A 15,367-nucleotide genomic window follows, 5' to 3' on the forward strand; every position below is an offset into this window, starting at 1 on the left:
TGTGTTGGCTCATTTGCAAGGGCATCTCAAAGGAAGAAGCCACATTTTGCACGGCCTGCTGACGTTCCTGGACTGTTCCTGTGCTTCTGTGTTTGTAAATGTCCTTTGTTTTCTGTACCATCCACAGAGTCCCCCCCAGAGAGGTGTGGGCAGAGGCGCAGCATGCCCAGCGGGGTCACTGAGAAGAACCCCACCATGGAGCCTGCTGCCACAACGCCCTTCCGGGTCACGGTAAGTGTCTCTCCCCATCTTAATGATTGTTATGGCATCTTAATGATCGTTACGGGGTTTTGCCAGAAGGGAGAGGAACTTGCTCATCCTGAGAGAAGAGGTGGTGTATGTGAAAGTAGTTGATTACTTATTTTTAAGTAAATGTGTTGTTAAATACTGTTAGCAACAAGCAACTCTAAAATATTTCTTGGTAGAGCAACAAGGTTTGAATATGAATATGGAGCAGGTTTGGGTAAGTTGTTTCACCTGGGAGACGTTCCTGGTGAATCCTAGGGCAGTGCAGTGTATTCATAGATGTATTTACTAGTCTGCAACTGTACATTACGTCCTCATACTCCTACAGACAGAAAATCTCTTGTAGAAGAACCTGTCATTAACTAACAGGAAACCTGCCAAGCTGGTGATTCCACAGAGCCTAGAGGAGCTCCAGCAGGAGCCTAGAGGAGCTATTCACTGTTTTCCATTTCTTCAATCCTTTTGCTTTGAGATGCTCTGCTAATAACACTGTTTTGTTGTGGTAGCAGTATGTAAAGAATGAGAAGTCATTTGGGAATGGAACAGAGCAGCACCACTAACATGAATAACAGTGATATCAAAATCAAACAGCACAAGCAGTGTCTCGTTGCTCCATGGGGAAGGGCACTACTGTGTCCATTTTACAGAAGGGAGCCAAAGACCCAAAGAAGTCAGAGCTAGTGGTCGACTGAGAGATCTGTCGGTGCTGAGCCCCAGCTCTGTGATGCTGCAGACGACAGGGTAGTTGCCAACAGTTTCAGTGCAGTATGAGGAAGTGTGATGAGTCTAATCACAGGACTCCCCTCTCCCTAACCTCTCTGCACTCCTACAAGGTCAGCTGTTTGGGCTGGCTCATAGCTTTAGAAGATAGTCCCTGTCATGCCTTGGAGATCAGTTCTGGAGTGAGTTAAAAGTCTTTGTTTCTTCTTTAGTTGGAATGTGCACAGGGGTATTTATCCCTGCCTCCCCGCTGATATAAGTCATCTCTCTAACATCCTGCACATATTAGATAGACTTCTAGAGTGGATCACAGTAATTTTTACCAGAAGGATTTTGTTATCTAAGGAATGATATCAAATCCAAGTATTTAATGTAAGAGTACGCTCCACTGACAAATAAAAGCACAATGGTGTGATCAAAATAAGTATTTTTTTGAAAGTGGGCAATAAACATGCAGCTGAGAGTAGCTGGTTTTGGGTTTTTTTTCTAATGTATCACCAGCTTGGATACATGTATACTTAATGCAATAGTCTTGGGAGGCTGGAGCTTTGTAATCAGCTGAAGTTACTAAGGTCTTTTGGGTAAATTTAGGGTAACCTGCAGTGATAGTGAGAGAGAAATCTATTTAGAGATTTAAAAAAAATAAGTACAAGCATAAAGTATACACAACTGGAGATGGATATACCCAGTATGAGCAATAGCCAAGGCAATCAGAAGGTTATATTTTCAAGAGGAAAACGTCTGCTATATGTGGATAAGAAGTTTGCACACAGGTATTTTTATTCAGAGAAGAGGCAAATGGTCTTGGAGCTGGTGTGCTTGATATAAGTTTATAGGTTTTTCTCTGCAGGCCACACCTACTTTACAGGCTCATCTGCTTCATAACAAACCTAGATAGGTAGAACCAGAATTTCAAAGGAAACACAATGGTGCAATCTAAAAAAAATCTGAGCACACCCAGTTCACCTGAGAACATTTGCACTGATGAATGAATCATTGATAGCAGTTTGTCTAAGTAGTTTATTTTAGTTCTATAAATTCTAAATTTGTGAATGCATAACATTCTCTGTGGAGCTATATCCTGTAGCCATGATACACAAACACATGCTGAATATATGAGAGTCTGTTTTTTGGTACTGCCCTATTCGCTAAATGAAATGGGCAGAAGTGATGAAAACGGTGAGTGGATGGCAGGAGATGAGTTCTGTTTTGAAGGAGTGTGGCAAATAATGAAGACAAAGAGAAAAACAATGGAATATGAGATGTCTTTAAGCATTTACTGTAGGGGCATGTTTGGTTTTCTTTTTCTGGAGTTGATGAAAGTTACTCTGCTAAGAGCTCCCTGTTCTAACAGGTCAAAACAGAGAGGGATCGTCTTTTGGTCTGATTCGTCTTGTGGTATCACGTTTTTGCTAAGCAAGGTGCATCTTGTTTCAATGCCAAGAGGGAAACTAATTTTTTTCTCTAACCCCCTTGTTCCACAAGCTATATACCCTCTATCTGAATTGATTATCAGTTACAAACGCTCTAAAACTCTGAGCATGGCAGACAGAAACACAGCGAGGCTAACTGAATAGGCATGCTTTTGCTTTGTGCCTTTCATTTATCAGAATCTATCTCAGTAAATGAGTATCTTTGAACCTTAAACAATAGACTAGTTATTGATTAAAATGGCAAAAATTATGGGAAAACCTGGTTTCTTCGCAAGACAGACGATTTGTGAGTATTTTTCTTAGTGTACTTGTAGTCAGTGAAAATAAAATGCTGTTTATTCCTTTTCCAATGGCATATATCCTGCTTCAGGTTTCTAGAGAAGTTATTCCTATCTTTAAGCAGGTTAGCTGTTGTTAGTGAAACAGCCTATGTGGGATGTGGTTGCTTCCTTTGACTGGCTGTGTTATTCAGTATGGATTAAATAAGGGCAGTCATCAGATGGATAATACACAGTATTTGTCTTCTCTGAGTTACAATCCACTATCATCTCATTTCTGTTCCTGCTCAGCCCTCCGAATGTTATTGCCATTAATATGAATGGCTTCATTACATACAGTTTTTATGGCTTCCCAGATTTCAGCAGATGTCTGACTTAAGAAATATATTCTCCCTCACCTTCCTTCATTAACCAGAGGAACATTAGCAGTCAGTCCACTCCAGCCACTGGGAATAGTAATTAGTGCTTTAGTTTAGTGGTAATGCGATTATTGCTTTTGAGCCTGCTGCTGTAGGTTTCGATGTTGTAAGCTTTTCATATTTTACAGCTGATTGTTCTTCCCTGACATCTCCATCCTTCTGCTGTTTTGTCTCCAAGGGACAAGTAAGCTCAGGAGCCATTGCATTCAGCTATTTTGACAGTGTTGCCCTCCCAGTTGCTTCCTTTCATTTGAAAACTAAAGCAAACTAGGGTGGAAGTGCTCCCTTCCCATACAGAAGTTTGCCAGGCAAGTTACAGTTAATTGGGCATTATGGCTTTTGTAGCAACTTTGGAAACAATGGCTCATGCTAGTTTTTTTGAGTTACGGAATATAACCTTGAAAATCAAGTCTTAAGATTTCTACATCTTAATATGTGAACTAGCTGTTCTTGCTCCTTATACAAAAAGAAATTTTTAATAGAGCTTCCTCAGCATGAAAAAATCTTCCCCAGTCCTAGTTACTTCATGTTGTAAAATCATTATTTTCCATGTAACCCACCTCACTTAACTTCTGTGCTATCAGGGCTCTGTATGATCTGATGCAGTCTAATGAAATCGAGTCTCTAATCCGAGTGACTGCTCATCTGAGGTCCCTGATTCTGAACCTGCTCTAAGCACCAACTTCAGTATTCAGTTTTTAGTCTGTCTAATTGGAAAACCAGGAATGTATTTCACATCACCAGCTATACAGTGCTTTGTGTGGACTAGAAGAAATATTTCTGACTGCTGCATCAGTGCCTAGAAACAGTAGATTTCGTGCATGTCAGTATAAAATACAAGCAGGGAAATTCTGGTCCTAATGAATTTATTATGTCTGATACACTCATGGAAGAGACTGACTGTCCTCACACACATGTTTGCAGGAGACATCTTTAAACGGTCTTGTTGGAACCCTTCCTATTTGTCATGATTCTTTCCCTTGAGTGAAGAGACCTAATTAACAGTGCTTCAAGAAAAGTCAGTATCTAAGGATAGAAAGACAGAAGTCTTGACTTAGCATGAGATGTCAGTTAAAATGTTGCCCTCTTAGGTAGTGACCTAGAGTTGTCTCCACTGAGAATGGGTAATTGGCAGCAGCTGATAATGCTCAGGAGCTGTAGACAGCAATGTAACCAAGGGCAAATGCTGGACTCTTCTCCGTGCCCAAGGGGAGATGAGTAAAGCCTTGCTGTTGACTGACATTTACCTTTTAGGAGAATACAGAGAAGCATTCAGCCTCCCCGCATTGAATCCAGATAGCTTGAGGTGTGAGGTGAGATGAGTTAAACCTGAAATTTGTGTTGTATTTTATGAAACACAGGGACCAGAAGATGAGAAACTATGCTGGGTACTTAATTAAATCCTCTTGCTCTGCCCGCCTTGCAGGGAAATCATGAGCAAGGGTGGGATTGCCAGACTTGCTGTGTGATGACTTCTCTCCCATCTCATTAGAGTACTGCCATCTATTGGCTGCTTTTGTTAGAGCCTGATTTATTTAGTTCTCTGTGCAAATATCCCAGGCCAAGGGAAAGTCCAAATTGCCAAAGAACCTGTGCAAAAGAGTTGAACTAAGTGATTGGATCAAGAAACCAGAATGATTTCTTGCTGTTAGTCTACCTCACTGACTGTGCAAGGAGCCTCATTCCAAACAGAGTGAATTAATATAACGTGTAGTCTGAATATTCTTAAACAACGGTTTGAAAATGGCTCTCTGCCTTTCTTACAGAGCTGTGTCTGAGGAAGCATCTGTTTATTCTCTCTTACCCCAAAATGCCAGATAGAGTTCAGTATTTTCTTCTATCCAGACCTTTAATCCTCAACTCTAGTATCAATCCTTTGCTTTCCAGGATCTCAGAAAACACTTCTGTGCTTCTTCTGGTTGAAGCCACACTGGCTACAAAAAAAACCCCAACAAAACAAAGCCAAACCAAAACACATTGCAGCTATAAGCTACATGATCAGGCTGTCCATCCATGGAATTGTGTAAATTGGATTGGAAGGGAAACAATTCTCAGAGAAGCTTCAAAGGCCAAACCCAGTGGTGTAAACACACTCCTGGCCAGCTCAGTGTCAGTCATGAGGATGAGTATCGTCTCCTCGCTTTCTCATGTTCCTTCATTGTCTGCTGTTGTCTGTTGTTCTGCACTTTGAGTGTGATGTCTTGGAGCAGAAGCTGTCCTTTGTGGTTCATTTGTCATTGCTCTGCCTTTCAGGCCCTTTAATAATGAAGCATTTGTAGTCACAAAGAAATATGAAATCTTTTTAGGTTTTAGTTCTTCTTCTGCTTGTAATGTTAACTTGTTTTCCAGCAGTTTGTCTGCCTGTTTGGGTTGCATACACAGCTGAATTTACAGTGTTACTTTATAAGCTACTCTTATGGCATTCCTCCATCTATCCTGTTTTTAATCCTTGATAAATGAAGTGTTAAATACTAATGGCATATCAGTAAATGCAAACTCCTGGAGAGATGAAAGTGAGTAACTGTTCTACCATTCCTCTTCACTGAACATAATCTGAAATAATGGGATCCTAGTTCAAGCTGCTGTGGACAATATATTGAAGGATTTTTTCCCAAGTTTTTGCCTGTGCATAATATACACTATTTTCCATTTTATTTTATTTGTGTTTTTTTTTTTTTCAAAAGCAGTCAGGTAAATTATATTATAATAGTTTGACTTTGGAGAATTTATCTTCCTGTATTATGTGAAGAGCTGAGTGGTGCTTCCCTCGGTATGATCACCCCGTCTTTAATTGAAATGTAATTGTTTACTAAACCATTCCAACTAGAAGGGAAAATTACTATCATTTTGGTCTGTGGCTGCATACATTAAAGTACCCCTTTTACGGGGACTGAATTTGAGGAGAATAGGAACATTACCACATGATATATAAACAGAAAGCTATTATCATTAAACTGTCAACTGCAATTGAATTTGGATAACCAGTGTTAGTGGCAGCAAGAAATATGTAAATTACTTTGAGAATGTATCTGTCAATTCAGTCACCACTTCTGTAACAGGACATGCTTGGAAGCTTTGGGTTTCTGAGTGTTTTAGGGATTGGAAAAAACCCGAGGTAATTTTGAGCATTTGCAGTTATTTCTAGTCTCACTGGTACTGTTTTGCAAAAATTAGGCGTGCTAACCTGACCGTCAGATTCTTTTTGTCAGGTACAACAACAGCATGCAGACTTTGTACTCTTACAGCATCTTTTGTTGATGGATTTCCAGGCTCTCTACAAAGGTGGCTACTTACTAGCACCCTCATTTTACAGCTGGGAAAACTGAGGTAGGAAAAAGTTAACTAACTTAAATTTGATCCTGCAACAAAGCCAGGAAATATGTACTGAGCTGAATTTCTTAATTTCTAATTCCCAGTCCTGGTGTTAGCCACTAGCTAAGCTATTCCTAATTACTTCTCTGAAATCCTCCCTCAGTTTCAAGAGAATGAAATATTCTTCTCAAACTTGATGCTGTCGTGTGAAAATGAGTAAGTGGTTTTCTGGACTCCCAAGTCATTGTTCCCAGGTCAGACATGCCTGGCTTTCTTACTTTCTCGGCCAGCATGCCATGTTGTCAAATTTCAAATTGCTTGTTATTAAAATTAGAGCCCTCTGTCTTATTTCTCTAAAAGTCAGCTGTTAACGTAAATCTCTGGGTATTTTTGCTCTTCAGGTTTTGCATGTACTTTATGAGATGTAGGATAAATTCTAGTTAAGGCATGAAAGATTTTGTTTTAAAAAAGGGAATCTTTTTCCATACTCAGTGCTACCTAGCACAGGAATTGGAAAATGAAACTGATTGTGAATATAATATGCTTAACTATGAGTCTGACCTTCTATATTGAAAATTTTCTAAGTAAACTTGGAGTTTCCAGTTGGGGGAGTACTGGAAGACAACATGGTTAAAGATATGTGGGATTGTCAGATTTCAGCACAGAGCTGCAGTCCAAACCACTGTGGATTTATTACGTGCATCAAGCAGGAGACAGGAATGACAGGATAAAAGACATGGTGCTATGACCTGCTTCACTGAAAAGGACTCAGCAAGGCAGGGTATGGATTTTTTTTCCTTTTTGAACTGAATATGTTCCAGGGAGGTCTCTTTTTCAGAGCCTGCAGCTGTCTAAAGGACAGTTTTACAGAAAGGAAGAGGCATAAGGGCTCATCAACAGCTTAATTCATACACTGAGGCCACTTTTCTTTAAAAGTATTAGTAATCCTGTTTTAGTTTTTGTGGGGTGGAGCATGGTTTTGGACTGCTTTTGATTGCTATCAAACTGGCATGGTTGGGCAGCAAAGCCCTGTGTTCCACAGGGTCTGTACAGACAGCAACAAGGCTGGCTCTGGTATGTGGCGGTAAGGAGGGGATGGAAGATGACCTGGTATTATTAGCATCTGCTAGGTGCTTTGTATAAGAAGAATTAATGCAGCTTGGTCAACTCCTTAAGGGTAAGGATCCACACAGCACTCAGTCAGACCGTCTTATTTAATCTGCAGTGATGGCAGCTTCCACCAAGAGGGAAATGGCCGTGAATCACTAAATTGCTGTGCCCCAACTACCACTGAAACATATTCAGACTAGGGGAGAAATTTACATTTTTGCTTCCTATGTTAGGCGCGGGCAGTGGATTAACAGGGCAGCTTATATATCTAGGGAAAATAAAATCAAATACTGTGTAGTTCCCAGGTGACAAAGGGGAAAACAAACATTTCACCAAGTTGTCTGACTCTGCAGTTGGTGTAAATTAGCACAGTTCCATTGATTTCATTTAGCTATTCCAAATGTTTACACTTTCTCATCCTTTGAGGACAGCCGGACCCACTCCTTTGGGGTATGTGAATCCCAGTGGCTTTCAGAGGAGCATTGTTCAGGGTCCAAAGGAGGCCAACAGCAGAACATCCTTGGGGCTGTGACAGAAGATCACATCCTTGTGCCAGGAAAGAGACTGGAGACAGGGAAGAAGTGAGAGTGAGAAAGCAGCTCCAAGCTCTGTCTTCCTGGAAAGCCTGAGCAAGCTTTTGTGGGGGAAACCTGTGCTGTTCTCATGATTTTTTGACTCTTCTCTTTAGATCTCTCCATTCCTCCACTCCTGTAGAAGCAGTGTTGTAGCCATATGAGAAATACCAACAGTTCCTGTATGTTTTCATTGAGAGGGCCCATGGGAGGAATATTTAAAATTTAGGCTGTAAGTAGGGCTAATAGGAAATGCTAATTCATATTTCATTCTTTTGATCAGTGTATATTGAATGATAATTACAGTGATAGTACTTGGCACTTCTGTAGCACCTTTCATCTGAGGCTGTTAAAGTGTTCTGCCAATCTGAATGAATTCAAGCTTGCAGTCACTGTGGGGTTGCAATTTATCATAATGCCTTAAAATAAATGGGGAAACTGAGGCACAGAAAGATTATATGACTTTCCCCATCTTTTATAATCTGTATAAAAGACTTGGGACTGCATAGTATTGCTGCTGGTCATCTGACAAGAAACAAAATCAACTCAAGGCATCATTTAAAATGGTGAAAATGATTAAAACTGTCCAATGACTGGCCTTTACTCTCTAATACGTGTTTGGCATTTTTTGTGTCAGTTTCACAATTTAATACATGCTCAGGTGCTCTGTTGTATTTTTATCTGTTGCAATTGTTTGAATCCCCCCCCCCCCCCCAAAGACAGACAAACAATCTCAAACTCTCACTGGATTTTTTCAGCAACATACTTGGATTCATATCAGTTCTTTAGAGTCTTCCATTTCCAAAGTATGATTTGAACAGAAATGGCTACCTCTTGCTCATTTCAAAACTACTACAAGAAAAAATTTCGTAGTATTTCAAGCTGTTCCCTGGAAGTCCAAGTGCAAACACCCTGTACTAATTGATAGGCTGTAGGGAGACAAATGAATCTGACTATTTTCATTTCTGTGAAGTGGATGAAAGGCAAAAAGTAAACAAACAAAAGCTTTAAATTGTTTAAACCTCTAGGCACCAAAAAAAATCTCAGATTGCTGGTAGCACAGAGAAAAGACAACCATTAAAATATACAACTTGACAGTGTCCCTTTAATTTGTTTTTGGGTCACAGATAAAGAATTGTACTGCAGATATAAAAGGTAGGATAATAAACACATTCTGTTCTCCCGCTTCCAATAGCACTGATATTATGCTTTCAGAAAACAAGTCAAAAAGTGTAAGGTATTATTTGAATCTCTTAGAGAGCTCCAATAGAACATGAGTGTCCATTTAATCAGGACCTTCATCTCTGAACTTTTTCCTTTTTGGAATTTGTATTGCTTTAGCTCATGGATATTAGGTACTAACTTAGATATTAAATTCATTGCAGTGGAATTAATACAAATGGGTGTCATTGCCACAGTTAACACTGAATGTTTATCAATAAATTTCTTCCAAGTTTTAACTTAATTTCTGAGACATATTTTTTTCTCACTTACTTAGACTAAACACTTCTCTTTAATAGCCATAACTATGCCATATTTTGAGCCATAATTTCTTGGACTTTCATTGTGATAGATGGTTCACATGTCATCTACATACTTTGGTAAGATCTGAGGGTGCTGTGACAGGAAATCATGTAAGAGATGCTCCATCCCAGTTGGAAGTGATCTTGTCTGTGTTGTTGACCCCTGTGGAAGTGTCTGACTTCAACAGGCGTGGAAGAGCTTATGGCACTTTCTGTTGAGTAGGGCTGCTAAGTTAGATCATTTGGAAGTTGTTTTGGAGGTTTCTTCTTCCCATCCAAATCCCAACCTGGTGCTGCCTAATGTGAGAATGTTTCTCCAGGTGGTGACACTGTTGTTCCAAGCCAAGCACAGCTACTTGAAACAGCAGATCTGATTCGGATGGTCTCATGGTGATTACATGGTCTCATGATACTTGCAGTTGAATAACTTTTTATTACTGTGGGTCTGTATGTAAACATACATGTTAAGATGACATTGATTTCTGTATACTTTTTTCAAACTTTAGTTACCATGGAAACAAGATTAACTTTCTCCTCCATACTGTCGCTTTTCCTCAGCACTGCACTCTGATAAGGAGTAGACTGTATTTGTCTTCCCCACCCTCTTCTTTTTCCTAGTGAACAGTGATAGTCATGGCTCAGGCATCAAGGATAATTTGAGAGAGAGACGGTACAAGCTATAATGCCTTTCTTGAGGTATTCTGGTATTCCTGGGCCTGGCGCTCTGCCAGCAACTTTCGTGTCTTTACCTTTCTCCATAATTACCGTGGATCATATCTCACCTGCATCATTCTTCAAAGCACCAAGGAAATTAGCTCCAGAACTAATCATGTCTTTATTTCCTAAATCGCTCTGTGTAGTTATGTACACTGTTCTGCAGAATGGGATTCACAGTGATCAGCATAACCTGCCTCTGCCTGCCCTTGTCTCCTCCCGTCGTCCCTGCCACTTGCAAGATCATATCCACATATTTCCCATGATGTGACAGCCTGGCCTGATTATAGTCAATGATCGGTTCCCATGCCTTCTGTGGAACGGGTGGGAGATTTGCCCAAGTGTGTGTTCCAGGCTATGACGTGCAGAGCTGTGTTGACTCGTGTCATGTTCAGAGAGCAGCTGGGAGTCCTGAGGGGCTGCGCCATGACTCTGCCTCCTTGCCATGACCAGGAGACTTTCTGCTCGAGCTGCGCAGTGACCTCTGCATCCCGCTGTTCCAAGGCATGCAGGCAGTATAAGGAAAGGTGGAGCCCCGGTCTGTGTTCATCTGTTCTATGCAGATGTTGCAGGAGTGGGTAGAATCTAGGATTAGTTTTATTTCTATGCTCATCTTAGCAGTTGATTATCTACTTTAATACTGAGAACAGAGATGACCATGTCTTTAGACGTACTTGGGAAATGGGGATGTGATATGGAACAAGATGGGAACTCAGCATGTCCAAGTAATGCTCCCCCATATCCCTATATCCATTAGATTCTGAGCACTGCAATCACCTTTCAGAAGAACAGGGTCAAAAACGCATCAGTATACCTTGCTCGGTGTTTTGTACAAATAGTACAAATAGTAATTCAAGTTTTGCTAATATTAGGAGGTAGAGGAGGATACCTTCATAGGAAACAAGGCACTCAGAAAGTTGCACAACTGGTATGGCAGCTGGCTCTAAGGGACAGCATGCAGGCCATGCCTGCCTCCTGGCTTCAGACCTACTTTGAATGAAGCCTTCCTTGATAATTAGCAAGTGAGTCAAAAACTGTTAAGGAATAAATGAATGAGACTTAAATCTGCCTGATAGAATTGAAATTTCCTGCTGGGTGACAAAATTCTGCTTTAAAGATAGTAAATCCACTGCTAATAATTAAGCAAGAAATAATCACTGCTAAGATCCCAAAACAGGATCTGCCACTTACAATGTCTGTCTTATTATTTTGAGGGATAAAACAGCAATGAACTTAATTTTTGCCTCCAATTCTCGAAGGGTATTCTTTTCACTTCATATCTTTGGCAAACTTTCAATTTGAGTGTCCTAGGAAACATAATTGTCAGCTGTGTAGTTTATTGCTACCTCACATCACATTCTTCACCACCTTAACCCAAAGATCAGACACAAGGTACAAACTCAGGAGGAAAAGGAAAGGAGTAGAGGTGGACAAAAATAGCAGGGAGTAGTCTTGCATTGTTTTTCATTTCAATTTAAATTGATGATTGAATAGTTGTGGTTTCATCTGAAAAGGAAGAACTGTTGGGTCCTTTTAATTTTTATTTTGCATAGAGAGGGCAGGTAGAGACCTCACTACCAGTCTCTAGATGGAAATGTGTGTATTTCTAGCCTCCGGTTTCTATTTTAATTAGGAGGGGACTTTGAGATTTTGAGGACTATCTTACAGATTTATAAAATGACCTAAAGTTCTTGATTTTTTTTGTGGTATAATTTCAAGTAGAAAGATTCCTTCTACCCCATCCTAAGGACTATTGCCTGTTACAGTCCTAAGCTTTCTTAATCAAAAAGTTGTCTGATCTGTGTGTCATGAAGGAGAGAAAAACTGCTGAAACCAAGGCTGGTGTACTCTTGTTAAGTGTCATATGTGTGTTACATTTATCCCTTCATTGTAATTTTTCTCCTTTTTTTCAAAGCTATAAGCAGAAGGTGAATCAAACTGAAATACTAATTTTCATAAATTTTGAGGTTAGGACAAATGAGCTTCATCTTAAGTATTTACACAATGTCTGGAAATTAAGTTGTCTAGAAAGGTAGATAGGGAAAAATGCAAGAGTGATGTATTATCTGAATTATAGTAGGTATTCACCGTACCTTTACAAAAGTTAACATTTTTGTTTGATTGCAGCTGTAATTATTGCTGAATACAAATGTTCCAATTTAAGCTTCAGAAATGTGGTGAAAGTCTTTGGAGCCAAGAGCATCTGCCTGAAACATGAGTTTCATATTTGAATGAGTAACTCTTACTGCAAAATTACACAATGAATCCCTACATTCAAAGGACAATAATAATTTTTTATTCTAAACATATCATTTACCAACTGCTTTTTAAAATTTATTGGCCTAGCAGCTGGTTTTGTGGAAAATGTGTTCTTAAAAGCACACAGGATTTGTCAATGAAAAAGCAGCAACTTGATACCTTTCTGTAGACTTAGAGTTGGTCATCAATATTGTGGAAAATGGGGTTATCTCTTCCAGTATTTGCTCTGCTCTGAAGATTTCAGATGGAAGTGAGTAGGAAGATGCCTGCTGACTAGATACAACATGACATCCGCATGCTGCTCCAAGGCCATAAATCAAAGTAGGGAAAGCACGTGTAAAACACACTCATTAAACAGTTTACTCTGTATCATATAGCAAAAGTGGACTTTAAAAGAGAACATTAATGTAACCAGATTTATGGAGATGGTTTTCTCATCTCCACTGTGTGTTTATTGCTCATCTTGGAGAGCTTTGATACCCTTTTTAACACGAGGAAATGTATTTGAATGGTTAGGCTGCTGGCATAGGCATGAAGCATTCTTGAGAAGTAATCCTGGCTTTGCAGCTTATCTGCTGTATAGTCAGTGTAGCAAATCACTTAGACACAGCTACCTTCAAACTTGTTTCCTCTGTGACATGCCAAAAGAATCTATTTTGACAGTATTTCCTACCTGCTATCCCACCTCTACCTGTGCTCCCTCATTTCTCCCTTTCTCGCACAGTCAGCTTGTTGAAGCATCTTCCTATGGACTGTCTTTTAAAAGGCATATTCTCATTTCTGATATTGTAAAAGAATTAAATTAATCTGTGTTATATGAAAAGATACCTTTTTTTCCTGAAATCAAAGGGCAGATTGGTTTACCCCAGCTATTCGTATGCAGCTTATGTACCTGGTATAAATGTACTGAGCCCAATGGTCATTTACCCACTGGAGCTGAAGTTCCACCCCACAGTAACAGTTCCAAAGTGCAGTTCTTGAAAGCTCCTGGGCTTCTTAGACCATGGCAAAAGCACCAAAGGACTGTGGATCAGGATGTCTATGGCCATATGCCTAGTACTGAATTACTTATCACAGCAAGCAGGATCCTTTGTATCGTTGTATGCCAGTACCTTGTGCACAGGCTTGAAGTCTTAAGAACCTGCAGATGTTTTGCCTTGGATGCCTTCTATAAAAAGTCTGAGTGATAGAAACCATCAATCTTTGCAGAGTTTGGTTGTTCTTCGTGCCTGAATGGGATCACCAAGCATCCAAATATACATTGCTACCATGTCCTATAAATTCTTTATTTTATCTTCAGTTAAATCTCAACTACATTTAAAAGCAGGATGAATGTAATGATTCACAGCTGATATCGAGTGTTTAAGTCATTATTATGCTACAAAAAGTATTGTGAAAGTTTAAATTTATGGGAGTGTGAATAATTTTCTGTCAGCTGGGGATTATCCCTTTTAATCTAAAAGGCACTCATTCTCTCCATATCTGAGGTTTCAAAAATATTTGCCTGATTGGAATCTGTTGCTCTCCGTTGTAAAATAAATCTCCTGCATGTACAGTGCGTGGGAGACTGTAAATGTGAAACTTACTACATTTATTGAAAGTCAAATACTTGAAACTATATCATAAACAATTGAAGTCTCTGAACTCATAGGATATGTTTCCAAAGTAATGTTTTAGCTGTGTATCTCCTGGATTTGGAGTTTTTGTTTGAAATCACTTAAACTCTCATGAGTCTAACCCAGTGAGGATGGTTCTTTAAAAAAAATGCATAGAAAATTGTTACAGGATTTCTTAGGAGTCTAGAAATTGCTTTTCTGCCTATGGCCTTCTATCTTGCATTGGATATTTGCTGAAAAGCTGGGTGTTTCCCCAGCAGTACGATGGATTCCAGGTCTGTAGTAGCTATGCTTTTGAGAAGCTGCGTCCGGAATAATTGCAGGCATATCTGCCATTGCACAAGTAAGAATGGGCATTTTTTCAATGCAAGCAAGGTATTAGCACAGCTCATCCGGGCTCACATGTAAGGTTTTACGGATACATATTGCCTGCAGGCTTCCTTTCAGAGATGCATGATCTGAACTGCCTGAACAAGGGTGTACATCAGAAAGAAGCCATTAAAATACCATCTTGGAAATTATTTGAATAGAGCATGGTATATATGTGACAGTCAGCCATTCTGGCTGGCTTTCCAGAGTCAAGATTCAGTTGGTTTAACATGCAGGCAATTACCTGCAGTAAAACAAATTATGATAAACATCTAAGCTTTGAGTTTTTAGGAAAAAAAAAATCACTCTCTAGGCCTAAACTGGGGGAGTGAGCATGTTTTGGTAGTGATATTTTGGGGAGGGATAGTTCATCTCTACCAAAAGGATTCTGGGCTTCCCTGCATTACATGATAAAGGGAAATGGAGACTTAACAACTCCTGGCATATTGTTAAATGGTTTTGGTATTCCACTCTCCTTCCTGGCTGTATGGAACTCAGTCTCCAAAGCTCCAAATAAGACCAGCTTGCTTTAGCCATTAAGGTTAAATGCCTTACTTTTATCTTTTCATAAATAATAGTAAGAATGACTGTCTCCTAGAGGCCATAGATGTTGGGATGTTCCCTCAAATTTTCCTTGATGATCCTTACTGTGGCTGGATTAGTTTGTTTCTTAAAACCTTACTTGGAGAAATGTCTGTCTTTTTATGTTACTCGATTTTACTCTTTGCAGTAACAAGTCCCAGAATATGGATAAAGTGATGCATTTTGTTTGCTTTCTAAATGACTGCTGTAATTA

General features: G+C 39.6%; 1 protein-coding gene across 7 annotated transcripts in view; it reads left to right on the plus strand.

Moving 5' to 3' along the window:
- LOC115334876 (DAB2 interacting protein) overlaps window positions 1-15,367 on the plus strand; it is a 211,742-nt gene that overhangs the window by 66,888 nt on the left and 129,487 nt on the right. For all 7 annotated transcript variants that reach the window (XR_003921283.2, XM_029999645.2, XM_029999647.2 and 4 more), the window contains exon 2: window positions 128-231. Coding sequence is in view for 6 of the 7 variants with exons in the window: in XM_029999645.2 (XP_029855505.1) it covers window positions 128-231 (104 nt within the window). In the remaining variant the exon portion in view is untranslated. The remainder of the gene's footprint in view (window positions 1-127; window positions 232-15,367) is intronic.

The sequence above is a fragment of the Aquila chrysaetos genome, chromosome 24, assembly GCF_900496995.4.
Source record: "Aquila chrysaetos chrysaetos chromosome 24, bAquChr1.4, whole genome shotgun sequence".
NCBI classification, from domain to species: domain Eukaryota; kingdom Metazoa; phylum Chordata; class Aves; order Accipitriformes; family Accipitridae; genus Aquila; species Aquila chrysaetos.